At 48.0% G+C, this 27,626-nt stretch overlaps 1 protein-coding gene across 2 annotated transcripts; it reads left to right on the top strand.

Moving 5' to 3' along the window:
• Positions 1 to 788: 788 nt before the first annotated feature.
• Positions 789 to 26,305, top strand: KLHL12 (kelch like family member 12). 2 transcript variants are annotated; one of them, XM_082494492.1, is made up of 11 exons: positions 789 to 1,029; positions 6,672 to 6,825; positions 7,646 to 7,863; positions 10,529 to 10,678; positions 12,493 to 12,607; positions 16,459 to 16,565; positions 17,526 to 17,721; positions 19,739 to 19,897; positions 21,091 to 21,189; positions 24,178 to 24,364; positions 24,716 to 26,305. In XM_082494492.1, exons 1-11 carry the CDS (start codon positions 805 to 807, stop codon positions 24,840 to 24,842), a joined length of 1,737 nt encoding a protein of 578 aa, XP_082350618.1. In that variant the 5' UTR covers positions 789 to 804; the 3' UTR covers positions 24,843 to 26,305. The 2 variants fall into 2 exon arrangements, with proteins under 2 accessions (XP_082350618.1, XP_082350619.1); XM_082494493.1 differs by lacking the exons at positions 24,178 to 24,364; positions 24,716 to 26,305 and adding an exon at positions 21,893 to 22,146.
• The last annotated feature ends 1,321 nt before the right edge of the window (positions 26,306 to 27,626 follow it).

Genomic DNA, 27,626 nt, shown 5'->3' on the forward strand with positions numbered 1-27,626 from the left:
CCTTCTCCTCTCCAGGCTGAACAGCCCCGGGGCTCTCAGCCTTCCCTCAGCAGAGAGATGCTCCAGTCCCTGAGCACCTCTGTAGCCTCTGCTGGACTCCCTCCAGCAGTTCCCTGTCCGTCTTGAACTGGGGTACGCAGAAGTGGACACAGTGCTCCAGATGTGGCCTCCCCAGGGCAGAGCAGAGGGGGAGGATGACCTCCCTCCACCTGCTGGCCACACTCTGCTTGATGCACCCCCGGGTTCCATTGGCCTTCTCGAACTTCCCCAGACCTGACCAAGCCCGAGCCGCCCCCGCCGCTCCGGGGTCACGCTCGGCACCGCTTCCGTGCGGGAGGGCCGGGCCGGGCCGGGCCGGGCCGGTGCCCGGCGGAGTCCGGCGCTGGGGGGGGGGCTGTGCCTGTCCGGGCCCAGGCGGCGGCCGGAGCCCGTTGCCCGGCAACCGCGAGGCACCCTGGGCGGGGTAGCGCGGCCCCTCGGCGCGGCGTAATGACGCCATCGGAGCGCGCCGCGCGGGGAGAGGGAAGGGAGGGGGGGAGGCGAGGTGCGCGGGCCGGGGCCTCTCCCCGCGGCGGTGAGTGCGGCCGGGCCATTCCGTCCCGGCCGGGCGGCGCGGCCGCCGTTCGGGGCGTGGGGCAGCGGAGGGGGGGGGAAGGAGGACCGCGGGGCTGCGGGCGTCCCGCGGTCGCCGGGGCGGCGCGGGGCGGGGGCGACCCGGGCGGGGCAGGGAGAGAGGGAGGGAGGGAGGGGCGGCGCGGCGCGGCGGGAGGGCGCCCCCTGGCGGCGCGGCGGGCGGGCCGTGACATGTGGCCGTGCTGGCTGTGCCCGCAGGTGCCGGGCGCCATGGCCCCCCCCAAGGACATCATGACCAACTCGCACGCCAAGTCCATCCTCAACGCCATGAACGCCCTGCGGAAGAGCAACACTCTCTGCGATGTCACCCTCCGCGTGGAGCACAAGGACTTCCCGGCCCACCGCATCGTCCTGGCCGCCTGCAGCGACTACTTCTGCGCCATGTTCACCAGCGAGGTCGGTGCGCCCCAAGACCGCGGGCTGACGCCCGGCCTGGGTGTTCTGTGGGTGGAGGAGGCAGGGCTGCCCCATGCTTGGGCTGCTCTCTGTCAAGCTGCTCAGCAGCTGGGCCTGGATCCCCTCGTGGTGGCCTAGGATCCCCCTATGGTGGCCCAGGATCCCCCACCCCGTGGTGGCCCAGGATCCCCCCGTGGTGGCCCTGGATCCCCCTGTGGTGGCTCTAGATTCCCCCATGGTGGCCCTGCGTCCCCTCCATGGTGGCCCTGGGTTTATCTGGAGCCCTTCATGGTGGCCCAGGATCCCCTCACGGTGAGTCTGGAGCTCTCTGGATCCTCTCCTGGTGACCTGGCATCCCCTCATGGTGATTCTAGGTCTCCTCATGGTGGCCCCAGAGCCCTTTGTCGTGGCATGGTGGGAGTTAGAGGCTGCAGCTGGGACCGTGGTCCTGAGTCATTGTCAGCTGCGTGACCAACCTGTGCACCAGAGAGCTGCCAGGCTGAGCTGGCAAACAGGAAGGCTCTGATACATTTACTGATTTTTCTAGCGGTGTTTTATGGTCTTCATGCTTCTGGGCATCTTTCTTGCCGAGGGTACCAGCCCTAGCGCAAAGCTGCATGAGCCGTGGTGTGTGTCTTAGACCGGGTGGTGAATTAAGGCAGCCCTTTAAAACTGAAATGGAGGGTATTTAGCTCATGTTCTGGTCTCTGTTGCGCACTGGTGGATCAGCTGGTACGTGTCGGGCTGTGCTGTTGCTCTGGCGAAGAGGATGTAAGCTCTGGCACTGAGCCTGGGGGGAGGCTGTCAGCCCCTGGTGCTGTGCTCGGCAAATCTCGCTCGTGAGGACCTTTGCTCTCACAGTACTTACTGTATTGACTCGCGCTACCTGCATGCTATTTTTTTGAAATCACTGAAAGGTAATATTTGAGCTAAAGCTACCACTCGTTCATATTGTTAGATAGGAGATGCTTTGCCTGGCTTTGTCTTGTGTAAGTTTGAATCAATCTTTGTGGCTTTTTCTTACAGAAGATGCTTTCCTTATCCTAGCAACTTCCCCATTAGCGGGGAGAAAAATTACGAAGTAGCTCAAAGGTCCTAAAGACCTCCCTGCTAGCCCAGTAGTCATTGCAGGAGAGAATAATTTTCTTCTTTGTTTTATCCAGCAATGAACACTGTTGGCAGAGCTGTCTGTCTGCCTACTCCTTTCAGTGCTGTGTCGGGTGAGCAGGTGTCTTGGTTTTCATAGTTCTGTGCAAAGCAACCAAAAATAGACATAGGTGGACTGGCCACATGTATTCTGTCCATATCTTCATGAAATTTGTAAATTTGTCGGGTTTATGCTCTTTCTCTGCACAAAGGAAATGTAATTAAAAAAAATAATGCACAAAGCAAATTTAGTCCCTGGAGGCTGAAGTTCTGTGTTTCCCAATAGCTTCAAGGTGCACAGCAGCATAGCAGACTGCCTCTGCTTCTTTGTGTTCCTGTCTGTGTTCCTGTCAATGCTTTTGGCTTCCTGGACTTTATTGAGGCAGTCTACAGAGATCTGATCATTCTGTGTGCTACAGAACGTTCTTTGTGGCGGCGAACAAAGGCTGAGGATCGGTATACTTTGGATCTAAACTGAGATTGTCTCTCTTTCCTTCTTTATACTCTCATTTTAACTGTAACATTGTAGTGACCTTAATTCGGAGATGTAATTCTTCCTAGAAAAATAAGTGCATCCAGTGCCCAGTGAGCATGACTGCTCGATCTCTCACACTCCCAAATTGCCACTGCTTTAAGGGTTTTACTTCTTTTGCTTAGTTTGTATTTCTTCCAAATTTGCTTTTTCGTATGGAAACCCCAAAATGACAAACCTGCCAAGCGGCACACACAATTACCGAGTGTTTGTGGGAGAGCGTTCTTTCCAGGAAATGGCAGCTTGGTAAGCCTCAAAGTGGACCTGCTTCCTATGTGTGTCAATGACAAGTATGTTGGTGAGCATAAAGGGACAGCTTTTGGTTGCTCTCCAAACACTTGTGGGTACAGCGTGTTTTGGCCATGGCTGTAACTTGAGGGAACTCAAAATGCCGGATTGCATAACGGGCTAGCAGCCTCTGCGAGGGCTTCCTTTTCATTTCATCGCTCGCCCCCTGCGGATTTGGGGACTGCTTGGCTAGCTGCAATGTGTGGCTGTTGTCAGACTTGGCCTACACAGGGCTTTGCTCAGAACTGATCCCTGGGCTCTGCCCACTGTCATTCGTGACGTTCCATCTGTGCGTGGCCAGTGTAGCACTGAGACTGTCATCAGAGATTATCATCATAAAAGAACTGCGTTTGCCAATCCCTGTGTCTCTAGTTTCCTTCCTTCTCCCACTTCTGACTTTAACATTTACTTTAGAAAGTTCTCAATCTTACTTAGTATTAATTTCTTCCCCTTTTCTGTTCCCATTTTCCAGAATGAGGAGACGCCACTGATCACCTGTTCAGTCCCTGGCTTTTGACAACACTTTTCTCTGCCCGTGTGCTGAGTAGTGTGGGAAAACTGAAAAGCCCATCAGTATTACCTACAGGGTTCTTCCTCGTAGTGAAAATTGAGGAGCAGTTTTAGCAAATGCTCCCCTGGATCCTAGTTTTGCATAATTTAGAATACATTAAAAGCTGATCATTGGCTCCACCTCAGAAAAAAACTAGTCTGCTTTCTCTTGCAGGATATGTTCTAGAAATTTAAGTTGGGTTGTTGTTTTTTTTCCCTAGAACATGGAGAAATACTCTTCTTATTCTGAAAATAAACAAATTCTGTTTCCAGGTTCTTACTGTACTGTGACGCCTTCCAGAATGCAGTGAGCCACATATTAGCACTGTCATACCAGCATTTCTTTTCCCCTGTAGGTGAGAAGAAGTTGGAGCGGTTTATTACAATGTACTTTTGTGTATCTGCATTAGTGAAGACTAAAACAAGAAGCGGCTTTGAATAAGAAAGTGGTTCCAAAATTTTAGGCCCATTCTCCTGCAGAGTGAGTTGCATGATTTATGGATGGAGTAGGAGACAGTAACGTTACGTTTCTCAACAGAGCTATGACCTGCAGCCCTTGCCTTAAGGCTCTCAGCCCCTTGGGCATCCTGGGGTAAAACTCCTGATGTCTCCAAGTGACTCTCCTTAACTGCGGGAATGTGTTTTCTTGGATGGTCCAGTTGATTTCTGGATCTGCACTGCTGCATGCTTTTTATGACATGTTAGAAATGTGCTTGTATTAGGGAGTATCAGTCCCGTATTGCTTATACTTCCTGCTGGTTAGCAGAACTCTGATATTAAACAACAAACTAATCTAAAATTCTAGCAGCAGAGATGCAGAGATATGTCTCATACCACTAAACACCTGCGAAAGGAAAGCTACTTGTACTGTGTTTTGATTAGCATTGACCGTAATTTTGCATCGCTTCTGAGTCCAAATATGTGGCTGTATTGATAAAAGAGGGACTCTCTCTGTCCCCACAGCACAGCGCTAAGCACCGTATACAGTTCTCTAACACTGCGTATGCAGTCTGGAGCTACAGCTCAGAGTCTTCACGGGATGTTCACAATCAAATACTCCCCACTCTGAGATCCTTAAAGAAGGTATGATGCTAGGATCCCAAGTTATTCTGCGTCACATACATTGTGTGAAGTTATTTGAAGTATTTTCTTCCTTCCAAGCAATCTTAGCACATGAGTAAGCAGCGAGCCAAATAACAACCACGTAGTGGAGTGCAGCCAAAGTACGAGGGAAGCAGGAGGTGATCATCTCTGTAGTGTTAGTGTTGTCCCCATGGTTTGTGTTTTGGTCAACAGTATATATGGCTGATTATTGATTGTTGAATATTGGTTGTGGGGACAGGAGCTTCTTTACCACCTCCAGGCTGATCTGTGAAGAACACATGTCTACAGCTTCTGCCTGATGCAGTGTAATCCATTACCAGGAGGTCCCATGCCCTTGTAATCTCCTGTCAATAGATGTTTGTAACTTCTTGTCCTCTTTTTTCTAAGTACGTACAGCCTACATCTCCGTTTGCTTGTTGGACTCATACGAACATCTTGTCTGATCAGTTCTGACCTTTGGTGACGTCTGTGTCCTTTATCTGTGGTACCAAGCAGCTCAGTCTTGTTTTGGGGATGTTTTGTGTAGCCCACGTTAGGAACTCATTTTAGCTTCTAAATGCCGTGTATGGCCTGTCATACAGCAGGTCAGACAAGGTAATTTGCTGTTCCTTTCTGACTCTGGATGCCATAAAGTTTGTTCACTGTGTCAACAGACTTGAAAGGCCTCTTCCCTCAGATTCCTTCGAGTATCACCATTATCTCTGGCGCTTCTTTCTCTACTGTGAAGCGTATCTCTCTGCAGCACAGGCTCAGTCTCAGCAGAGACATTTCTTCCCTTCTGCTGCTGTGTCATCAAATGCCTCTGTAGGAATATCCTTGACTGCTCTTATTTTCTCTACTTTTGTATCATCTCCTTTCCCCCCAACTGTGGCAGATTCTAAGCCAAGTGATCGTGCTTTGATCCTGCTTTCAGTTCACCAAGTCTCTGCTCAATCTGTCTATAACCAACTTCAGTCTCATTCTTGGCAAGAAAAGTCAAGGGCTTTCATCCGAATCGTGCTTGCACTGATGCTGACTACTTCTTCAAAAGCCATGGGGAAAAAAGGTTGGGTTTACAGCGTGCTGCGTGGAGACATCCTTCTGTTGAGGTCCCGTCATGCTGACAAGAGCTTGCAGCTATGTGCAGGGCGTGATAAGTGAGTCCACCTGCTAGCCCATTGTTCATGAATCATCAGATGCTGTGCCAGCAGCTTTGGGATGGGTGCCTTAAACTACAAAGCTGATGCTTTGTGAAATATAATCTCAGTTTTGTACCTACAGAGGTGCAAATTTGGTGGATTCGCAGAATTTACTGTTCGCAAAGATTGACTGTTGGGAGAGTAACATCCCTTGGAAAAAATAATTATTGCAAAATGATATATCTTAGAGGGGATAAAACAGTCAGGGGATAAAGTTAGGATTGTGTAAGTACCATCACTGTATGTACTATCATTTTAATTTCAAATGTTTAAGCTAAAACAAGTAACCATTAACTTGGAACTTTCTGGCCTGGAAATAGTCATTCTTTTTAGGGACCTTCAGCATAAGCTTGCAGAATGGATCAGGAATTGAACAGTTAGGAAAAAAATTGTATTTGGGTTGGTTTTAGAGCAGAGTGGTGAGGTAGAGACTCCATGTAAACTGCAGCATGTCATACACGTCCAGCCCAGGGAGGAACCCCCTGGACTGTTCCTTGTAGTAAAGCTGGGAGTTACTCCATGACAGAGAGAGCTTAGTTGTCTTGCACAAATGACACATGTAATTTCTACTATCTCTAATCTCAGCTCGCTCGTTTTACAATACGATTTAGCTGTCCTCCCAGTCCATAATGAACTTTGTCTCTCTCACTCACCCTGTAAGTGTAGGGAAATTCTGTAGGGAAATTCCCTCCATCCCCTTATTCTTCCAGTGAGCGCAAGAAGAGAAAGGACAAATCTCTGTTGAAACCTTTCAGACAGATCACGTTTTTAAGAACTGCTGAGTGTTGTTGGCTTTTTGATCACATTACTGAAAAATAAACCTTTATGTCCCTTCTAATTTACAGCTCTCAGAGAAAGATAAACCCTATGTAGATATCCAGGGACTGACAGCCTCCACCATGGAAATCCTCCTAGACTTTGTGTATACAGAAACTGTTCACGTGACAGTAGAAAACGTCCAAGAATTGCTCCCAGCGGCATGTCTGCTTCAGCTGAAAGGTAATTGCCAGGTATCAGCACAAATTGCACAATCGCTGCTGTTCAGAGATGTGGTTTGTCTGACCTTTGGTGAATGGAAGACTGATTGTGGGAGGTGTGATATTTTATAAGTAATTATGTCAAACTTCTGTTGTCTTGTGCGCTGTGGTCTTACTGGTTGAGGAACTGACTTCAGTGGGAAAAAAAAAAAAAAGAGGATGAAACAGGTTACTGTTCCATGCTTTGGGCTACTGTATTTCTGCGTGAGAATTCCCAGGAGGAACTGTGGGCTGTATAGCACACAATATGTTTAGCATGTTACAGCTCAGTCGATTTATAATAATAAGCAAATCCTTGATGTCATTTGACGTACCATCATAGCATGTCTGGGTCGTAACAAACTGGCTGATGTCATTGCATGTGCACCTATGGAGCTAGCCCAGGTAATTATCCTAAATCCCAGGCAACTATCAAAAAGACATTGGAGAAAAACTAGAAATCTGGTAGCCATATCCACTAGCATGTACGTTTTTTGTTTATAATCCATGAAGCTGACTACAACTCACATTTGAGTCTTTTCCTAGTATCAGATTTATTTAATTTTTGCATTTAAGTAGAATAGCCAGAGATCAAAACAGCCCAAACACATGGTCTACTGCATAGTGTTTTCATGTCCCTCCAAAGAAATATTTGCATGTGTGTGTTTCTGTAGTATTTTTAAGCTTGTTATTTTGAGTTGGATTTTCATTACTGTTTAGAACTTTCTTTTCTGAAGCCCTTTCCAAAGCAGTGCATTGATAGTAAGCATGCAGTGTTCATTCACCCCTCCAATTTTCCGTAGGTGTGAAACAAGCTTGCTGTGAGTTTCTAGAAAGCCAGCTGGATCCATCAAATTGTTTGGGCATTCGGGATTTTGCTGAGACACACAATTGTGTTGATCTAATGCAAGCTGCAGAGGTCTTCAGCCAGAAACATTTTCCAGAGGTGGTTCAGCATGAAGAGTTTATCCTCTTAAATCAAGAAGAGGTTGAAAAGCTCATCAAGTGTGATGAAATTCAGGTAAAACCTGAAAAGTACCGTTACTGTGCAAGCGTTAAAGTAAAACGTTGAAACCAGTCAGAAATTAGTCCATACGTCTAAGGTGGACTTCTCACACAGTTCCTGAATTTGAAATTTAATTTCCAAGAAGCTTATTCTAATTTTTTTAGCCACGTAATCTGAAATTGATCAGTAACATATAACTTTAATGTAAGAATTCGTTGTCACACAAGTGTTTCCTGCAAGTGAGGCAGTCACAGTTAGTTACCTCTGCGTAGTTCTTGTTCCCTTGTTTCCTCCTTTCCCTGGAGGAGCTTTCAGAGGTCACAAAGACAAGTTGTCTCAATGCCTACATTTCAGAAATACCCTCAAGACTTTAACTTCTATTTGTAGACCTTTGCGTGCTACTAAGCAGCACAAGGAATGCATGTGTCATCCCAGGCGTTTAGATGTCCTCTACTTTTACAAGCAGCAGAATGCATGATGGTGCAAGGTAGCCTGACTCTTCAGGGAGTCATATGCAGATTTTGTTCCCTTAAGGTTGGCGTCTGGAGGATTTACTATTTGGCTGAAACCCGTAAAATCCTTTTTTTCTGAATTTTCTATGAATATGTGTGTTCTTGAGAATTGAAATAAGTTGAATATTCCTTGATAACAGGGAGGGCACTTGTTTTTTTTTTTTTATTGAGATGGACTTTGTTGAGAGTTGATGTTTGCTTCTGTTGTAAAAGAAGTGATTGAAGCAATTGCTATTCAGTGATTCACGATTCAGTGATCTTAGAAGCAAACGGATGTAAACGATATCTCTGGTGGAATTCCTGAAAAGCCATTACAGGGGTAGCCAGAGGAGAATTCTTGATGTATGCCTTGAAAGTGGCCTTCAGCCAAGCCGACATCCTCTTGTTAATAAGTCCGCTTGACAAAGAGCGTGCAAGATAGCAGTGAAAGACCCTGGCACAGGCTGAGATCGGCAGTGGAGAAAGGCTGAGTGTGTTTGGTGTTTAACAAGCCGCAGCTTTAATGCTGTGAGGGTTTGAGCTGATGTGGGTTGTGGCGAGTACTGACATAATGCTTCTGGGCAGCGAAGAGGAAATAACGAGGAACTTGAGGACGACTCAGCCAAACTAACCAGACAATCCACACAGGCGAAGTAAAAGTAATTGTGGATTGGAAGGACTGATTCAGGCCTTGCATGAACACAGTGAGGTGTGCATTCACTCTTAATACCTTAAGAAGGGGAAGGGAGCATATCCAGCGCTGTGCCAATGCAGAGGTGATGTGCTGTATCAGAGGGTACTCAGAAAATCCCCTGGCCGTTTGAGAAGTGTAATGGCACGTCCTCACTGTGATGCCGTGTTTCATGTTGCTCATCGTTTGTCAGAAAACAGAAATTATTTCACAAACAACAAAATGTTAAATATTATCAGAGGACAGACAGTTCAGGAGGGAATAAAACGATGTGGGATTATTGCATTTAAAGAGAAGGTAGGGAAAATTGGAAACAATGAAGTACTCTGCTCTCCTTTTGTGAGCTCTGATTATCCTTTCCCTGTAATCCAAATAGAAAGAGGCCATTTTGAATTACATTGTAGCAAATATAAATCAATGGCTTGGAAGAATCGCCTTATGTAATTAACCTCTGTGGCTCCCTGCTTCAGAACATTCTGCAACAGACAGCTTCAAACTGAACTTCAAAGTGGACCAGTCATATATCGGTGGGACGGCTCAATCCTCTTATTACAGTATCTCCTTTTATCTTCATATTTAATAACAGTTAACAGACCTTATGATAATAAATTCATGTCTGATTTGCTTTTGCGTTGGATGATCTGAAGATGTGCAAAAAGAAAACCAGTCCTAAATAATATATAATAGGGCTTTTTACAATTCTTTCACTTTTTGGTCATCATAGATGAATTTGCACAGCTGTGCTTAGTGTGCACAGGAGCTGCTGTGTTTGTAAAGTTGTCGAAAGCACCTGAGGTTCTTTAAAAGTATCAAATTTAGGCAGTTTAGTCAGTATAATCTCTGGAAGTGGTGTAAGCACCAGCATGCACTGGTCCTAGGCGGAGAGAGAAATAAACTAGTCGGAACAGTAACATTCTCACCCTCAGGTTCTCCACTCTGAAATCCAGTTGTTTATAGTTTCTTAAATGTGGATTGAAATAAAAACCCTTAAATGTACCTGGTATGGCTCAGGTGTTAAAGGGGCCGCGTGTGGGCACAGGTCTGCAAGAGGTTAACCGAGACACTGCTCTGTAAAAAGGAAGATGATTCTGATCATCTTTACGATGGCACTTTGCATTTTGCAGGACAGTAACTCCTGCTCCGCTGAGAAGTCAGGGGAGCTGCCCTGCCAGTTACTGCCTGTCACTGGGCTCTCTCACAAGTGGTGGCCCCCTCACAGCTTCTCGCACTGCTGCATACGATAAAGCTCTCTTTTCTGGCACTTGTTGATCTTAGCTGTAAAGAAAAAACAAATACAGTTCTAAGGAAAATAAAATGAGGAAATTTCATAGTGCTTGTAAATACAGCTCAAGGGAATTTCCGTAACAGACTCTTACTTGAAATGTCCTGCTCTCTTGCTAGCTGTCAAGCAGTGTCAACAGCCTGGAAGTTGTCTGTTCCACAGCAGTTGCCGAAAGATTACCCTGCAGTCTGATCCGCGTGTGCCTCCTCTTTCCAGGTGGACTCTGAAGAGCCAGTTTTTGAGGCAGTCATAAACTGGGTGAAGCACTCGAAAAAAGAACGGGAAGCATCGCTGCCAGAACTGCTGCAGTACGTGCGCATGCCGCTCCTCACGCCCCGCTACATCACAGACGTCATCGACACCGAGGTATCGGCAGCCCGGGTCCGTGGACACAGAACAGCTGGGAGCCAGTGTTTGTGTGATTGCCGTGTTCTCTGGTTGAACTCCTGCTGTCCTAACAGAACATGTTAATAGCTGCTTTCTCTGCTGATGCTTTTTGATGCTGACACTATGGAGTTGTCCCTGTTCAGCTGGAGTGCCCACTGATTCACTCAGAAGTAGTTTGCTGTGCCAGCAGTTACAGCATCCTACTTTTCAGCTGAGAGGGTGCCCCATCCAGAGCAATTATTCAGTTATCTCCTGATATACGTAGCGCCTTTCTGTTGTCATCTGTTACAGTTTTCTAACAAGTGCTTTCTGCCTTCCATTCGTAAGCGCTAGCAGCTCTCCTTCTCTAGGCTGAAGGCTGCTGGCATGCGATCCGAGGGAGGAAACGGCTCCTCAGAAGTTGGTTTAGGTGCAGCTGGCAAGCATGTACCTTTGAATGAGGACAGCAGCTGTGTATGTCCAGGGCCAGCACACAAGTCAGAGCCATATCTAAGGCTGCTTCTTTGTGTGGCTGGGGTGTTGCGGAATCAAACCAAAATGGGGATGATGATAAAAGATAACAAAGCTTTTGCAATGGAAGTTTAATCCCCAACTGGACGTGATGATGACCCCATGCAAGGTTTGACAGGAAGGCACGGAGAAGTTCAAACCAGCACTCTGGTTTGATGGTGATGTGAGGTGTTACTAGCCGTTGTCACCTGACAGGTGCAGAATGTTGAATGACAGACTTCTCTACGTAGAGAAATGGCTGATTTAGCAACACTGATCTCTAATGTGATATAGCTGCCTTTTACGGATGTTCTTAAATAAGTGCAGCTAGCAGGCAGTTAAGTTGTGCCAAAGCTAAAATGAGTTTAGTCAGATTGTTATGGTCCACCTTAAGCTGACATTGACGCTAACGTGAAAGGGACTGGTACCAAAACAATTAGATCTGTTCCAAAACCAGCTTATGGACAGTGTGCATACCGGGCCTCAGCTTTCTTACTGCACAGAATGGCCTCTCCAGTCTGGAAGTGACACACACTGGTAGGACATCATCATCTCGGGGCAGCATGGAGAGAAGAGTGTTGGCCCTGTGTGGCATCATCTGCTCTGAACACCCTGGCCTTGCACAAGCACCAAGAAATTGGAAAAATAAATCTTATCTTATTGCAGCAGCATATGGCGCCAACCAACCAGAGGGGACTGAACACTGAACGTTCAGGGGAGGTTGGTCCATGGCATTATGCAAGGGGGAGCTGAGGCTGTCCTTGGGCTGCAGTGCCCCCTGCTTCTTTTAAAAAAGACCTTGCTGTTTCCGTAGTCTCTTCATAGCTCCGCATCCCATTTGCACAGGGATCAAGCTAATAGAATCCAGCTAAGCTGCCTCGTTGTGTTGTGCTGCTTGTTTCTTCTTTGATGGCAGGTGCATGCTGGGAGTTATGTGGAGCAGATCCGGCCAAACTGATTTCAAGTGTAGTTTCACTTCCAGTCCCCCCTCTCGGACGTGCTTCTGCTGGCTTAAATGTAGCAGAAGTGGGTTTTCCTTAGTTTTCCAATGGAGTTATTTTCATTATGGAACCTGCAGTGCCAGACTTCGCGTAGAACTGAGCCATACCTTTTCAGCTGCAGGCCAGTCTTAAGTTGACTTTGCATTTCCTTGCGTGCAGTATTTGCACCATGACACTACTAGCCACAGCCTGCACACAAGTGATTTTAATGCTGTCTGAACTGATGAGAGTTGGCTTTAGGACAGTTCTTATGAGGGATCTTAAAATACATTGCATGTACCAGTGACTCATGTTTTTCCTCAGCCTTTTATACGATGCAGTCTGCAGTGCAGAGACCTTGTAGATGAAGCAAAGAAATTTCATCTTCGGCCCGAGCTCCGGAGCCAGATGCAAGGACCCAGGACAAGAGCACGTCTAGGTGAGCAGCAAAGGACAGGACGCTGAGGGGTTCCGGGGCATTGGCGGGTATCCCAGGTTCAGATTGAACATTAGGAAGAAGTTTTTCACTTTGAGAGTGGTGAGGCACTGGAACAGGTGGCCCAGAGAGGTTGTTGAGGCCCCATCCCCGGAGGTGTTCAAGGCCAGGCTGGACGTGGCCTTGGGCAACCTGGGCTGAGGGGAGATGTCCCTGCCTATGGCAGGGGGGTTGGAACTCGATGATCTTCAAGGTCCTTTCCAACCTAAACCATTCTATGATTCTGTGCACCATGTCTAGTGCCTTTCAACTGCACTGAAGTGTTTCACAGCAGTAACTTGTCAATCCACTGGTCCCAGTGGTACAGAAAGGGGACTGGAACGAGGGGCAGAGGTACGTATTTTTTCAGAGCACAATTGCTTACTGGCAATGTGGGGACTAGCTGGTTGCCTTTAATCCCAGGCATCTGCTGTAACCATAAAACCGGTTTCCTGTGTTGTTGGTACCTCCAGATATGTTCACCTCAGTATGCAGCTGTCCAAGAAATGTGGGAAGAGTTTCCTCCTGTCTAAAAAGGCAGATGTTAGTGTCAGAAACCAAAAGACCTGCAAGGTGAGAGACAGCTGTGTTACAGTGAACATAAGTTTTCAACAGGGAATCTCAGAGGGGAAAGCACAAGGAGGGAGATGGAGAGGTCCCTCTTTCCTTTCAGAGGTACTTCTCCCCCCCACCCCCCCACCCCAAGTCTTGTTAAGGCAAATAAATCACGGAATCCTAGAATCCCAGGTTGGAAGGGGCCTCAAGGATCACCTGGTCCAACCTGTCTTGGCAAAAGCACAGTCAAGACAAGATGACCCAGCACCCTGTCCAGCTGAATCTTAAAAGTGTCCAGTGTTAGGGAATCCACCGCTTCCCTGGGGAGATCATTCCAATGGCTGATTGCTCTCATTGCGAAAAATTTTGCTCTTGTGTCCAATCAAAATCTCCCCGGGAGTAACTTGTACCCATTACCCCTAGTCTTGTCTGTGTGACTCCTTGTAAAAACGAAGTCTCCACCTTCTTTGCAGCCACCCTTTACATACTGGAACATGGTGGTAAGGTCTCCCCTAAGCCTTCTTTTCTCAAGGCTGAACAAAGCCAATTCTCTCAGCCTTTCCTTATACGGCAGGCTTCCCAGTCCTTTGATTGTTTTTGTGGCCCTTCTCTGGATCCTCTCCAGCCTGTCCACATCTTTTTCATATAGCGGGGACCAGAACTGAACACTATTCCAGGTATGACCTGACAAGCACTGAGCAGAGTGGGATAATGACTCCTTTCTGCTGGTGATGCCCCTGTTGATGCACCCCAGTATCTTGTTGGCTTTCTTTGCTGCAGCAGCACACTGTTCACTTGTATTGAGCTTGTTGTTCACCAGCGCCCCCAGGTCCCATTCCACAGAGCTGCTCCCCAGCCGGGTAGATCCCAGCCTGTGCTGCACTCCTGGAAGACCTTACACTTGTCCTTGTTGAACGTCATAAGGTTCTTGTTAGCCCACTCTCCCAGCCTGTCCAAGTCTTCCTGCAGGGTGGCTCTCCCTTCCCTAGTCTCCGCTTCCCCACTCAGTTTGGTGTCATCAAATAATGATTTCTTCCTCTATTTCAGTAACTCCTACCAAGCACAGTCACTGAATTCTTGGGAAAATGCTTGACTTAGGGCTGTAAGCACTTGAGAGCAACATAAACAGTAGGAATGACCCGCAGAAGAAAAAAAAAAAAAAAAAGTATTTTACTGGCTTCTTCATGACTGTGGCTGTTCCTCACCTGACATCCCTTCTCTCATCTTCAGACTCCCTCTCTCCGGAGTGTCTCTGCCATGCCTTTATCCCGGGCGCACTCACGGGGCCCTGCCATCAGTGCCAGCACTCACCGCTCTTCTGCAAGCCAACCTCCCTGCGTGTTCTCCAGTGCTGCTGCCTGTGTGGTGGGGAGGGACCTTCATAGCCATTTCCTGTTATTAACACTGTTTTAAGGGACAGAAAGCAGTTTGTCCACTAAAGGAGGAGGGTAAATTAGGTTTGTCAGAAATATTGATTAGATTTTTTGGCCTGAAGGGAACGTTATTACAATGTGGTTTGACCTCCAGCACAGTCCAGGCCACAGCATGTCTCCTGTTTTTCTGGGAACATCCCACATGGGTTTCAATGACACGCAGTTCAGCTCAACCTGTCATTTTAGAAAGACACTTTTCATTTTGTTCTTAGTTGAAGTGCTTCACCTGATAAAGGAGACACCACAAAACTGTTTTATTGTTTAATTATATAGGCAAAAGCTGTGCACCTTATTGCTAAGGTTCATCTTAGGGGAGACCTTATCACCCTCTACAACTACCTGAAAGGAGGTTTTAGAGAGATGGGAGCTGACCTCTTCTCCCTGGTGACAAGTGATAGGACAAGAGGAAACAGGTTCAAGTTATGTCAGGGCAGGTTTAGATTGGATATTAGGAAGCATTTTTTCACTGAAAGGGTTATTAAACATTGGAATAGGCTGCCCAGAGAGGTGGTGGATTCACCATCCATGGAGGTGTTTAAGAAAAGGGTAGATGAGGTGCTTAGGGACATGGTTTAGAAGTGGTGGTGTTTTTATCAGGGTAGGTTAACGGTTGGACTTGATGATCTTAAAGGTCCCTTCCAACCTCACTGATTCTATGATTCTATGATTCTACCTTCTGGATTCAGCCCTACTTTTTTTAATTGATTCAGTACCATCTGCTATCAGCAACGCTCTTATCATGTGTCACTTAGTAACTGTGATTGAGTTGTGGATTAACTTCCTATGGGATAAAATGAAACAATCGCACTTTTAGCTGTCATACTGTACAGGAAGCTTTCCATGTTGTTGTTGGAACTCTTTTGTGAATCCTTCCCAGTTATTTTTTTTATATTATTCTGCTTCGGCTGAGGTGGAAGCTGTTTTGCTTTGTGACAGACAGCGTCTTGTTACATCTTTGATGCCGGGTGTTCGGTTTGTTGCTCGGTGTTCAGTCCTTCTGCAATGAAGAGCTGGACAGTTCTAAACTCTGATAAAACTCCCTGTTGCAGAAAGGGCCCAAAGGATTCAGGGGTTGCTCATCTATTTTTCAAACTGTGATAGAAACCTACCGCTAAGGCAATCATTACAAGTGAAGTTACAACTCCAGCTCACAAGTCTTATTTAACTCTCAAGGAGAAAAGAAGAAAAATTGAGGGACAATCTCAGAGAAAAGAAAGTAGAGGGAAGGCAAATTTGAAATAAAATTCATAAGATTTAAGAGACAATTCCCTTGCAAATATTTCATTAATTTTGGGGGCATCGGTCAGCTTGAGTTATTTCTCAGTGAAATGGTGAACAAAGGTGTCACCTGGTCTGGATGTCATTTGCAAACGAGGGGAGAAGGCCCTGTTTTGTGAGGAGGCTGCAGGGAAGCAGCCATCCTCCTTCAGCTTTCAAGGAGTGGTAAAAGGTTTGGAAGGGGGGGGGGACGGAAAGTAGAAAGAATACAAAAGAAGGTATTATCAAGCCAACATCAGCACCTAACTTAGCCACCTTGTCTTCTCAGAGTCCCTCTAACATTAGGAGGAACGGCCCTCCAGCAGGCAGCTTCTAACACACCTGCGTTAGTCTTACTGCCACGCACCCTGGAAGAATTTGTCTTTCTGCTGAGGACAGAGGGAGCGCCAGTGACTGCTCCCCAGGTTAGGTGCCTGCTTCAGATAAAAACAGGGATTTAGAGGCAGCTTGTTGCACCGAGGAAGGCTCAGGGTTTCTTCAGGTGATTCCCTTGAGGTGACCCTTTGGTTGAAAGGATTGACTTGACTTTGCTCTCCCTCTTTGCTCTAGGAGCTAATGAAGTCCTGCTTGTGATCGGCGGCTTTGGCAGCCAGCAGTCACCTATTGATGTTGTGGAGAAATACGACCCGAAAACTCAGGAGTGGAGTTTCTTGCCAGTAAGGGACCGTTTTTGAGCACCACGGGGTTGAACAAGCTGTGATCAAACACTGATCCTGCAGCATCAGCTATGTAACGTTCCTCTTTGGGCTGTCCTTTGCGTTCTGCTTAGAATTTCTGACATGAATTCTTTAGAGTTGCTGAGGTTTACATAGCAAATGCTGAAACCACTTCACGTTTGCGGATTTGCTAAGTATGCTGCGTGTAAGAGGTGGTTGTCATATTTTGAATCAGAGGAGCCTAGAGACCCACATCTTTGTTGTGGGAGTGAGAGCTATCATGTTTCTTATTGAAGAGGTGTTAAGCTTTAAGGTTAGTGATGGTAATTGAAATGTCAATAGGAACGGTATAATCGGTCCTGCTTTCAGGCAGGCTGCGTGATTTCTCTCGTTTCATTGTTTCTGAGCATAACGGGAGATAGTAAAGAAGGAACTCCTGCACTGAGGACCATTTCTACCCAAATTTAAAATCACCTTTATCTGTGTGAAATGGTGGAGAATTGCCTCTTCTTTAATACCGCTAATCACAGAAGACCCTGTATCACCTGATGTCCTAAAATTATGTTCTTTATTGGAGGCTAAAAGCTTCAGGTATTTTCATCAAATGTTCCGAGTCTCCACATTTTCCTGTTAACAGTCTCTGCAGGGAGCCAGTGGGAGGCACACAAACCTCCGAGATGCATCAAAGATTCAGTAGCAGCATAAGATAAATTACATTTAATGCAGAATATTTTAGTGCAAGGAGACCTGGCCATGAGAAAAGAGCATGGCAGAAACAGAATACAGGCAGAAGGCGGCAGACGCAGCATTTTAAGCGTTTTAGCCAGGGCTGTTTGCCTCTGCAGTAGTGGGCCATTTTCCAAAAGAGCAGAAAAAAAAATAATGGAAGAACAGTGTTTGGTCTCCACGCATCAGTGTTATTTCCTCTCCTTGATCTTTTTATTCTTTTCACTGTTTTAGAGCATCACCCGTAAGAGGCGCTACGTTGCTACAGTGTCCCTGCATGATCGGATCTATGTGATTGGGGGGTATGATGGTCGCTCTCGTCTCAGCTCGGTGGAGTGCTTGGATTATACGTCAGATGAGGATGGTATCTGGTACTCTGTGGCACCGATGAACGTACGGCGAGGCCTGGCAGGAGCCACGACCCTCGGAGGTATGTCCTGGTCACCGTACTGACAGAGAGGTACAGCCTGTGCAGCTCTTGTGCTGAAACGCCCTGAGCCGGTATGTGCAGAGTGGGATGGCTCCGAGGGAGGAGGTGAGTCTGAAATTCTGCCTTCTCGTCATTTGGATGTAGAAGTGGAAAACTTGCCCACATATCCTGAGAGGAGCTCTGCCTCCGCTTCATTCTTACGGCATGTGTCTGTGCATCAAAGGAAAGGAACTCTGAGGGATTATGGAGTGGGAAGCTCTTGGGGTGGTGACGGTGTTGTGTATTACTGAGCACAGGACACCGAGTACAGCAGTAACTATCCAGCACTGGAGAGAGGCGGAAACTGGAGCCTGTGCGGAGAAGGGTTCTTAGCACAGACTTGGAAGAAGAAAATGACTTTACTGAGCAAACCAGAACACTTCGGGTTGCTTACGCTGGCAAAGCAAAGCCTAAGAGGGGATACGATTGTTCTCTATGAGTTTAACTTGTCATGAGAAGGAAATGGGCAATGTAAGAATTGAATAAGAACAAATGGTTATAAACAAGCCAGGGAAAAGCTGGTGTGGAATTGAGAGGAAGTTTTCTAACCATTAAAATAGCAGTTACTCTAATGAATATTCTGGTTTAATGGTTATATTAGAATATCTTCTTAATATTTAATCCATATTAATTATTATTTGTTTAGAGTGATAACAATCTATTCTAATGGGCAGAGAAGAACCTAATGAGGTTCAACAAAAGCAAGTGCAAGGTCCTGCACTTGGGGAGGAAGAATGCAAAGCACCAGTATAGGTTAGGGGCGGACCTGCTGGGAAGTAGTTCTCAGGAGAAGGATCTGGGGGTCCTAGTAGACAGTAAATTATCCATGAGCCAGCAATGTGCCCTTGTTGCCAAAGAGGCCAATGGAATCCTGGGCTGCACAGGGAAGAGTGTGGCCAGTAGGTGAAGGAGGTCCTTCTCCCCCTCTACTCTGCACTGGTGAGTCCACAACTGGAATACTGTGTCCAGTTCTGGGCTCCCCAGTTCAAGAGGGACAGGGAACTGCTGGAGCGAGTCCAGCGAAGGGCAACTAAGATGATTGAGGGCTTGGAGCATCTCCCTTATGAGGAAAGGCTGAGAGAGCTGGAACTCTTTAGCCTGGAGAAGAGAAGGCTGAGGGGAGACCTTATTAATGCTTACCAGTATCTAAAGGGTGGGTTGAAGGAGGATGGAGCCAGGCTCTTCTCAATGGTTCCCAGTGACAGGATGAGGGGCAATGGGCACAAGTTGGAACATAGGAAGTTCCATTCAAATACACGGAAGAACTTCTTTACGGTTCAGGTGGCAGAGCACTGGCACAGGCTGCCCAGGGAGGGGGTGGAGTGCCCTTCTCTGGAGGTTTTCAAGACCCGCCTGGATGCAGTCCTGAGCGATGTGCTCCGGGCAGTCCTGCTTTGGCAGGGGAGTGGGGCTGGATGATCTCTAGAGGTCCCTTCCAACTCTGAAAATTCTGTGATTCTGTGATTAATGAAAATTCTCTTAAAAATGCAGCTGCTTTGAAGACGACAGATTTGTGAAAGCGTTGCATGAATTAAGTTATCCAGTATAAGGGACTGACCTTGATGATCCAGACATGTCTTTTGGATCTTCTTTCCTTTTGCTATCTGTATGTTTACTACCTTGTAAACTTTTACTTCGGGGAGGTGCTGACAGGCTGTTAGTGACAGGCAGGGTTTGGGCACGGCAGTGTTTCAGTAGGTTCTGCAGCATTTAAAAAATAACTGGGGTGCGCGTGTTCTCCTTCATCCATTAGCAAGAAGCAGATTTAAGGGCCAGATGGGTTTTATGTTTGTTTAATTTGTTGGGTCTGTGAGCAGGCTAATGCAGCGAGCTAGGGCGAGGAGGCTGGGTTTGTCTTGGCTCCAAATGTGCCATGATCTGTAGCTGTTTCTGTACTTTGCAGTCCGTGTTGTAGGCTTGCTCCATGTACATGCCTGATACTTGACTCGCTGAGTCCAACCTCTGTCTATTGTTTCAGACATGATCTATGTTTCCGGTGGGTTTGATGGAAGCCGACGTCACACCAGTATGGAACGATACGACCCGAACATTGATCAGTGGAGTATGCTGGGAGACATGCAGACAGCACGGGAAGGAGCAGGGCTTGTTGTAGCTAACGGAGTTATCTACTGCCTCGGTAGGTGCCCTTGGGACCTCTAGGCATTCTGCAAATACTTGCTCTTTAGGGAAATGACAGCGCAGATGCTGTCTGTGAGGAGCACCAATTATGTCATGTCCAGGTTAGAAGAGAAGATTTAATTTCACTGCCCTGGGCACTGCACAGCTCTGTCAGCAAATGCAGCCTGTTCGCACCGTTACCATCGCAATGGCTTAGACTGAAGCTGCCGTATAACTACAGTAAATGTGGTCAGAAGCAAATTGGCCGCAGTCAGGCTACGTTTGAGGGATGGCTGAAGAGTGGGGCATGAGCAGTGCCAGCTGAGGTTTTCAGGGATTGGGCAGTGGCTGAAATGCCCTAGAGATGAAGCAGATAGTCACAGGACAGAGGGTGCATCCGCTCCGCACAAAGCAACATTGGCTGTAGCACTCCAGAAATGTATCCTGAGCTGTATGTGTTCCAGCTCCTTTCTGTAGCACTCGTTTCTTTTTCAGAGACCCACACCAGCTGTGAATATGGTGAGAGCTAGAGGGCAAATCACTCTGAAGACTTCAGTAAGCTTGTTCTGTAGATACACCTTCTGGGCCCCAGAAAAGGAAGGCCCAGTGCTGTACCCACATTTGTTGCAGTCCTGTTCCTGGCGAGTCACAGATATCAGACACTGGTTTATGGGTTTCACTTCCCTCTCCCAAATTCTTCTTCCTCATGCTGTCCCCCAAGGCAGATGCCAGCACGCTGCTTCTTTGCTGAAGCTGCACAATGAATTTCTTGGTATCCTCTTGTGAAACAGCTCTTTGAGACATCCCAGCCTACACTGTGCAGCCTCACAGCGTCAGCTGGCGGCTGCGGGCTGCAGCACACCGACCCTGAGCCAGCGCCAGGTCTGGAAGCTTTAGCAGGATAGCGTCTATGTTGACATCAGCATGCTGAGAGGCAGCTTTGGGCAGTGCGGTGCTAACCTGGTTGTACTGGTTTGGAGAGGTGATGCTGTCTCCCAGCACAGCCCTGTGCAGTGCAGGGGCAGAGCTCGCTCTGAGCTGGCGTCGGTCTGGCACTGCAAGCTGCAGAGACACTCTTTGTTCTGCGAGCCCCGGCGTACCGTGAGTTGTGCCAATTGCAGTGCGACGCTGTGCTAAGGATGAACCAAGCACGTTATTGCTCTGTACACAGAAAACATTCTCCGGAAGTCAGACCCATGTATTTTGTTTCAGGTGGCTACGATGGGCTGAACATACTGAATTCTGTAGAGAGGTATGATCCCCACACTGGACACTGGACAAATGTCACCCCAATGGCCACTAAGCGCTCAGGTAAGAGCCCAGAGTGCCTTGATGTCAAAATGTTTTGGGCCACACTGAGGAAGCAGTCACTGCTGGCTTGTCCTGCTGCCCTGGAGGATGTTTACTCACCCCAGCAGGTAGTTTGGCTTTGAGAAGGGATGATTTTTAGGACATGCTGACTTATCTCCCCAAGAGAAAGATTAATTTTCACGTGTCTGATGTCTCCATCCCATGCTAAGATGTGTATAGAGGAATGGTGGGGGGTTATAGGTTACAGGGAGGGAGAAGTAGTCTTGTGTGACTTCCCTAACTAGGAACAGTGCACGGCTTGGAGAAAAGCTAGCAAGGAACAGACCATAGTGTAAGGTAATGGGACAGTTTGCTAAGTCAGTGCTTGTCAGCTGCGCAGGACACGGCAAAGGCAGGAGTGCTCTGGCAGGCCCTCCACCTGCACTCTGAAATGCTGGACATGAGCTCCTGGGGCAGCAGTACCACAGAGCGCAGCACTGCCAGAGCAGTGTCACGCTCCAACAGTCTTACGGTAATGACTGGAAACAGAGTGCAGTCATACATCAGTTACCCCCACCAACTCTTAGTTTGTCTTTCCTGTTTGGTGCCCTATCTGAGCTTTAAGTTTGGCAGCTGTATCTAGAAGAAAAATATAGTTTAAATCCTACTTCAAATCCTACTTCTGGAGTAACTTTCTGTCTCAGCTCTCCTTCATTTCTCAAAGGAGTTCCTGTGGGGCTTCTGCAGCTCCTGTGTGCTCCAGTGTTGGCCCTCTGCTATCGCACTGCGCCTCAGGCCACCTGCCCCAGATCTTCATGGCTGTGCTGGCGAGGAACCATGGCCTTGGTCAGCCGCGTGTGGATGAGCAGGATGCTCGGTGCCTCCACAGCTTTGTCATCCTCGATGGAGTAGTTCTGCTGTGCTTACAGGCCCTCTTTCTAAACCCTTTTGAAGTTGCTTTTTCTCTAGTTCTTTCAATAAATGTCCTTTACAATTAGGCTAGGCAGCATTGTTTCTGTTTGTTCTCTGCTGCAGTGTTCTTGTTTAGGGACAAGTGCTGGTTACTCAATTAAAACTGGTCTCTGTTCTAAAAACATTTAAGCTTTCTTGTGCCCGCAGTGGCATTCACCAAAACCCCAAGCTTTAAATATTTACCCCCGTGACAGGGCTGTTCCTGTTAAGTGTGGTTTGGAAAGTATTTCCCATATGCCAAGAATGGATTTGATTTAGAAGTTGGTTGCTTTCCACATCCAGGAAGACCCCCACGTACAAGCATGTGATAATATCTGTGGGTTTTCCTATGTCAGAGGGAACAGGCGAGACCTTTGCCTGGATTTCTAGAAAGCTTAAGGCTGAGGTGGCTTTCCCCAAGAGGTGTGTTGTGGGCACCAGAGAAGATGGCTTTGGGCAAGACCAAAAGCAAAGAGTTTGAGGGAAGAGCCTTTTATAAGAAGCATTTCCCAGGTCCATGCTAGCTTCCCTCAAGACTCGGAGGCTTTGGGCAGCAGTGCCTCGGCCTGCAGAGCAGGCTTCTCAGTGCCACAAGCCAGCAGGAACAAGCCGGGTTCCTTCCTCAGTGCTGTGACCTGGACCACTGAGGTCTGAAACAGGGGTGTGCCCAAGAACAGGATTTGGCCCAGGATTTTGTGCTGCCGCTCTGTGGTACAAACACCCCAAACTGCTAGTAGCTTAGATACCAGTTGCACTTGCAGCCTCCATCCTGCTGTCAGTTCCAGTCCGTCCATCCTAGTGACCTTGGTCTCTGTAAGACTTCCTTTGCCCCAAAGGTTTGACACACTTTCTAGAGCCGTCTCCATGCAGATCTTTGAATTCCAAGAAAGACCAGGACTAAAAGTAATCTTGCCTTTATTCATAGAGATTGACTCCTTGTTTCTCTTCATCTCGTAGGACAGGTTCTGGAGGTGGGCCACCCACCCCTCAGAAACCATGGCCATATTGCATTGCTAGACCCGACTTCTCTGATTAGGCCTTGGTCTGGTCTCTTCTCGGCCAAAGTCTTCTTCACTGAAGCTATTGGAGAGGCCGTCAGAGCAGCCTGGCCATTCCCAGCTGTTTTGGGGCTCTCAGCAAGGACAGACAGTGAAAGTGAGATTGCATTTAGTGGAACAGAAAATCTTTTATACCCTACTTGTAGAAGAAACAGGTTGGTGCCCAAGAGTTTCTGGGTAGGTGGCTTGTTTCCTTCGGGATATTCATCAGTGCAATGGTTATGTATTGATGGTAACAGCCTGACAGGGTTTAGGCTCCTCTCAGGATGCAGCTTGAAACAGCAGCAGCTGATGGCAAGAGCACCTACGGCCACTAAGGGCATCGTTATCTTACTCTGTTCTTTTGTGCTTTACCTAAAGGGGCTGCAGATGAGGAACGGAGGCTGGCAGAGGTATATTTTCTGCTGTTGTCATAAATTCCCACTTGGGCCAACTGTATTATTGATTGTTTTTACTGGGGTGGGTGACAACAGCTGTTCAGACAGGTGCTTCAGCCACTTACGCCTCTGTGACCGTGCAGTGGACATCAGTTTTCATTTCTCTGCGTCCCAGAGGAGCAATGTCAAAGAAATACCTTCTCCAGCTTCACATGGAGCAGTGTCATTCTCCTTGCTACAGCCAGGGGCTGGGTAACACCAGGGAGCCAGAAACACCAGAGAAACCTGGCTGTGTGGTGACAGAATCCCAGCTGGGTACCCGCCAGCAGAGCGAGCCTTGGGCTGGTCTGTTCAAGGGGTCGGGGTGTCGTTCAGCCAAAGTGAACATCTCATGTTGCTAGTGCTGCCCTGGCTGCAGCGTTGCTCAGTCCCTCTTACGCCAGAGATTCAGCAGCATTTCGTAGAGTTACAGGTATTCATGTGCCGTATTGGAGACAAAGGATAAGAAAATGTCCTCTGAAGAGGGAGGAACAGACCTAGTTCAGGCTTATAACAGCGAGTCCTGGGCACGGTGCTGACGGTGTCGCTCATGGGTGTAACTGTGCCACCTTCTCTCTCTCCAGGGGCTGGAGTGGCTCTGCTGAATGACCATATTTATGTAGTTGGTGGGTTCGATGGGACGGCACATCTCTCCTCCGTGGAAGCCTATAATATTCGCACTGATTCCTGGACAACTGTAACAAGCATGACAACCCCCCGCTGCTACGTGGGGGCCACCGTGCTGCGGGGAAGGCTGTATGCAATCGCCGGGTAAGCAGCTGGAGAGGGAGATGTCCTGCATGTCTGTTTGCTGGTAGAAGTGAGTTTAGGTGACGCAGCCAGCTGCACTGTTTCAGGTGGCCTCTCCTCGCATTTATATTTCAAGCTTTGTGAGGAGACAGCCCACAGAGTCACCGTGCCCAACCTAAATAGGCGGTGTGTTGGTCCAGGGTCAAGATAGGCGGGAGAGCAGCAGCTGACAGCAAAAGGGAGCCTAATGCAGTGGTTTCATTTCAGGCCATTCCTGCTGTCCGCAGCTGTCCAGCCTCCCAGGAAGGGCTCTGAACACCTCAACCTCTTCCTTCAGCAGCATCCCTCACCTGTAACTTTCTATCCTTGCAGATACGATGGCAACTCACTGCTGAGCAGCATTGAATGCTACGATCCCATCATTGACAACTGGGAAGTGGTAACCTCCCTGGGGATGCAGCGCTGTGATGCTGGAGTCTGCGTCCTTCGGGAGAAGTGATCTGGAGGGAACTCACAAAGAAGAACATCCTAAAAAGTCTCGGCCAGAGGAAGAGTCCCAAGCGATTTGCAGTGACTGTTCTTGAGAGTTGTGGATGCTGTGGAAATAGGCATCAGGACAGCAGCTTTCTGTGCTGCTTTTGACTACAGCATGTGCATAAACGTGTTATCTCAGCAGTCATTTGAAATCGGGGGCTCTGTGTGAAGCTGGAGAAAGGTGGTGAAGTAGGTCAGGAAAAGCTGCATTCTCTGCTGTTCCTGTGGCTAAGTCTATCGGCAGAGCAGAGATGCCCCCAGCCTTGGCATCAGCCAGTATGGTGAATGCTTCCAAGGACATGTACATACAACTGGGTGGTCTCTTCAGCCGTTGCAGGACCACGCAGGTCCTTTGGTTGCTCTCAGCCACGTGGATGTGTGAGGGTGAATCCAGTTGCTCTTATGTTCCAGCTTCAAATCATCTTGTACATACTGAATGTTTAAACACGCTCCTCAAGCACACGTCAGTGCAGAGCCAAATTGAGTGAGCATGTGTAAGGGGGTCCTGCACTGTAGCTGCGTCTGCAGGTTCCTCGCAGGTCTGCACACAAAAGGAGTCGCAGATTAAAGCTGTCAACTACTGAGACCCAAAAGCCTGAGGCTGCAGGGGGCAGGGGGGAGAGCTTGTTGCCTGGTGTAGAAGCAGGTCTGCAGCATTTGTGCTCTGATCAGGGGGCTCAGCAAGGTTCATCACATCGTGTTTCCCTCAGAAAGCTTGACAGAGCCAGTATTTTCTGGCAGCAGGAGCCTTGCTGTGATGCAGCAGTGCCTTTGCTCCCACCCCTGTGGGGAGGACACCTTGCAGAGGCTGAGGCCCTGAAAGTAGGGACACAATTGCTACTATCCCTGTAGAGCTTGCTGGTGAGTGACTGGGGTTCATCCCTGGACAGCCCTCTGTCCAGCGCACTCACATCAGCCTTTCAGTCAAGTTCATTGTGTTGATTTTCCTTTTATCTAGGACTTTTCTGCTTCCAGGGCCGTTTTGGAGTGACATCCAGGCTTCGGTTTTGCCCTTTGTTCTCAGCTGTTTATTCCCCTGCCTCGTAACTCCACATCTTACACCAGCTATCCTTCGCCTGCCCCACGAACCCCAAGTGAGAGCTTCATCACTGGCTCACTCGAGTGCTCTCTCCTCAGCATGTCTCCTGCCTTGCTGCGTTTCTGGGAGCACGGGCTCTGCTCTCCTCCGCCGTCAGCTTGGCCCCCGCAGTGCCTGGGCTCCGTGTAGTGCTGCTCGTTGAGCTTACTGCTGACTCCGTGCTTGGGGGACAGGGTGGGATCAGGGACGTGGTAGCATGACTTAATTATGCACTTTCAGCCAACGCTCTGACCTTCTGCGTTTGTTTCTATCACACAAGTGTTCTGTGGTTTTGTTTCCTATGTTTATTTTTTAATGAAAATATAAAGAATAAAATATTTCCTGAGCCAGTGGGAATTTAGCTTCTGTTCTCTATGTTCAAGACGTGTCTAACTACTGCGTGGAGGGATGTACCAACCCCCTGTTAGAGCAGGCAGCCACCTGCAGCTGTGCCTCTGCCCTGCGGCTTCAGCGTGGTAGTGAAAAACAACTGCTCCATCCGCTGAGATCCATGGCACAAAAACCTATCAGGCCCTGGGGGACTTGCTAACTAGGGGTGAATTTGTTGCAAGATCTGCTTGAGAAGACTGTGGCAGCAGAGATGCAGAAAAGGCTGTGATAATACTGCTATAATAGAGCTCGCAGTTGCAAAAAATAACAGCTCCTTTGTCCACCATGGAAATGTGGGATGAATGGAGCCCAGTATTAATTCATCTGTCAATGGTGTAGCTACAAAATACCTCTCCAAAACCTTCTGTTGATTTCAAGGCAAACTGTAGCATCCTGCCCCAGCAGCCTTCCATGGCTCTGAATGCTCACCCACCACCTGGTCCCCTAGTAAACCTCTGACCCGTTATTCTAGATTTCAAACAGCCTCTCCTGACACGTGTCCCTCAGGATGAACAACTCTGTCACTCTTTAGCCAGCAAGAAATATGTGAGGAAACAAGAAGGTAAAAGGACCCACTTGGGAGAGTGCAGTATTCATGAGGAAGGACTCGGTGATTTCATATGTGGATCTGTCCTACCCCCTGCACCCCTGACACCATCTGGGAGATGGGCATGTGGAGGAGAACTTTCCAGGCTGCCAAACCTGGAGCTGTCAGGAGCTTCCCTTCCCTGACCAGCCCTGCTCTCCTGCCTCTGGGGGCTTCAGCTCCAGAAGTGACAAGTGCTGAAAATAAATGTGTCCGGTGCCTGGTTCTGCTGAAGCTCAGCAGACTGAAGGGCCAGCATCGGAACTGGGTCACAGCAGGACACGACCCTATTCACAGTGGCCAGCAGACCCCATCACTGTCTTTCCAGGACAAGATGTACTGAAGGGTTTGAAGAGGAATCGCCATTTCCAGCTAGATAATGAACAGTATCAACCTTCAAAATGGTCTGCATCTGCATAGCTGGAGGTGAGAAAACTTATAAGCTACTGTTGAAGGTAAAACAAAGGGTCAAAATGTTCTGCTTGGAAAGAAGCTGGTAGTGATTCTGACAGACCAGTAAGAGTAAAGCTCTGCTCCATGAACAATCTAGGAGAAAATGCCAAGATGCAGAATTGAGCATAAATTTTTCAACACCAGTTTCCCACCCAAGCATGTTAAGAATTGGCTAAAGATCCCTTTGGGTTGGTAGGTTTTTCTTTCTTTCTTGCAAAGTTCCAGAGGACTGTAACAAAGAC

Source organism: Vanellus vanellus, assembly GCF_965231255.1.
Source record: "Vanellus vanellus genome assembly, chromosome: 23".
NCBI classification, from domain to species: domain Eukaryota; kingdom Metazoa; phylum Chordata; class Aves; order Charadriiformes; family Charadriidae; genus Vanellus; species Vanellus vanellus.